Raw genomic sequence first — 2,500 nt, forward strand, 5'->3', positions numbered from 1 at the left:
ACCACCACCACCATCGCTACCATTATTCCAACTGCTACCACCACCGGCACAATCATTCTAACCACCAAGAGAGCAGTAAAAATGATGCAATTTGAGCTCTGAATGAAACTCGAGTCATATCGCGGTTGTTGCTTCTCGATGAAAAATTTAAAGTTACTACGTACTTCTGAAAATGTAACAGAAATATGAATCTCGCCGTTGAGGGATTAAAGCATCTCTTTAATTTTTCGAGTGAACGAAATGGACTTGTATTGTGAAGGTGTTGTCGCATTTTGTCTCGTCGCTTTATTTTTTTGTTGTATTCTCTTTCGTGATTCCTTTTTGATTACGTTTGGAATAATTAAAATCTACTGGTATTGTCCTTTCATTGTGAATGTGATTATTTGTGGTTGAAATATTTTATTTTTTTAAAGTTGAAATATATAATATATATATATAATATATATATATATATATATATATATATATATATATATATATATATATATGTATATATATATATATATATATATATATATATATATATATATATATATGTATATATATGACCGAATCATCTTTGCCCCACCACTATAAATAGGCTAGAACGTCATGATGTACCTACCAACACACAAAACTATGTGTAACCTTAAATGTTTGTAGATAGAACGAAGATGACGTCACTCAGGGTTTGTTATTGTTTTGTTTTGTTTGTTTTTTGTTTGTTTGTTTTTTTTGCCTTCCATTTTTATAAGAAATTCTCACTAACCTGTATTAACCAGACTATAAACGTTCAAGGTTACACAGATTTTTGCGTGTTAGTCCCTTATACTACCGGATGGCAATGTTGTGAGCTTTTTAGCCAAGCGCATATTATCTATAGTCTGATTGATAGAATCTAGTGAGAACCAATCATTAAAATGGCTGTCTGAAAACAATAATAAAAAGCAGAATGAAGTTAATTTGGTTCCTTCTATAGAATGATATAGATAGAACGAAGATGACGTCACTCGTGGTTTGTTATTGTTTTTTTGCCATCCACGTTTATGAGTAATTCTCACTAAACTGTATTAACCAGACTATAAACGTTCATGGATACACACAGTTATGTGTGTGGTCCGTTATACTTCCAGATGGCAATGTTGTGAACTTCTTAACCAAGCGCATTCTATCTATAGTCTGATTGATAAAATTTAGAGAGAACTAATCATTGAAATAAAATAAAAAGCAGAATGGCGTTAATTTCGTTCCTTCTATAAGATGATAGAAATACGGTGTGAGAGGGAGGGGGGGGGGCAGGTTGCCGGTACGTTGTTTCGTCTTCTAACAAAGTCAAGCGATATTGAGCGGGGTTAGTGATGGATGGGTACAATGATTTCATAAGTCTATCACTGTATTTCCCAGTGGAGAATATTGTACAAGGTCTTTGAGCTACGATGATTTTGTGTCTAATTACAAGTTTCATGTCTTGTATCCTTGGGCAAGGCACTTTACAAAAAATCATTCAAGTCAAATTAAAAGTTGAACTCTCTCTATATTTATTTATCTCCCTCTCTCATTCTCTCTCTCTCTCTCTCTCTCTCTCTCTCTCTCATATACACACACACACACACACACACTCACTCATTCTCTCTTCCCCACCATCTCTCTCCTACCTTGTCATTCCACCCCACCCTCTCTCTCTCTCTCTCTCTCTCTCTCTCTCTCTCTCTCTCTCTCTCTCTCTATATATATATATATATATATATATCTATCTATCTATCTATCTATCTATCTATCTGTCTATCTTCCGACTGTATTTCTCTACTAAATTAATCAAACTTTCAATGCTAATTTGTTAATGTTTCTTTTTCTTTTCCTTTTTTCTCCAGCTGGAGTTTGCCAGAACAGTTTCAGTGACACAGCCAAGTGTGAGCAGTGGGCGGGGCTAGGACATTGTAAGACCTCCCCTTGGATGGTTGACAGCTGTCAATTTTCATGTGGTTTATGTCATAACGGTGAGTGGTTCTCTAATGATGGTGGTGATGGAGGTGGTGGTGATGGTGGTGATGGTGGTGGTGATGGTGGTGGTGATGGTGGTGGTGGTGATGGTGGTGATGGTGGTGGTGGTGGTGGTGATGGTGGTGATGGTGGTGATGGTGGTGGTGGTGGTGGTGATGGTGGTGATGGTGGTGGTGGTGGTGGTGGTGGTGGTGGTGGTGGTGGTGGTGATGGTGGTGATGGTGGTGGTGGTGGTGATGGTGGTGGTGGTGGTGGTGATGGTGGTGATGGTGGTGATGGTGGTGATGGTGGTGATGGTGGTGGTGATGGTGGTGGTGATGGAGGTGGTGATGGAGGTGGTGGTGATGGTGGTGATGGTGGTGGTGGTGGTGGTGGTGGTGATGGTGATGGTGTGGTGGTGATGGTGGTGGTGGTGGTGGTGGGGGTGGTGGTGATGGTGGTGGTGGTGGTGGTGGTTGTGGTGGTGATGGTGGTGGTTGCGGTGGTGATGGTGGTGGGGGTGGTGGTGATGGTGATGGTG

The 2,500-nt window shown here is 39.9% G+C and overlaps 1 protein-coding gene across 3 annotated transcripts in view; it reads left to right on the top strand.

The window, feature by feature from the left end:
* The window catches only part of LOC144981150 (uncharacterized), a 210,877-nt gene that overhangs the window by 171,109 nt on the left and 37,268 nt on the right, over positions 1-2,500 (top strand). For all 3 annotated transcript variants that reach the window (XM_078929299.1, XM_078929297.1, XM_078929296.1), the window contains one exon: positions 1,851-1,976. In XM_078929299.1, coding sequence (XP_078785425.1) covers positions 1,851-1,976 — 126 coding nt within the window. The remainder of the gene's footprint in view (positions 1-1,850; positions 1,977-2,500) is intronic.

Source organism: Berghia stephanieae, chromosome 10 (assembly GCF_034508935.2).
Source record: "Berghia stephanieae isolate SIO BIC M18660-M18661 chromosome 10, UCSD_Bste_1.3, whole genome shotgun sequence".
Taxonomy (NCBI): Eukaryota; Metazoa; Mollusca; class Gastropoda; order Nudibranchia; family Aeolidiidae; genus Berghia; species Berghia stephanieae.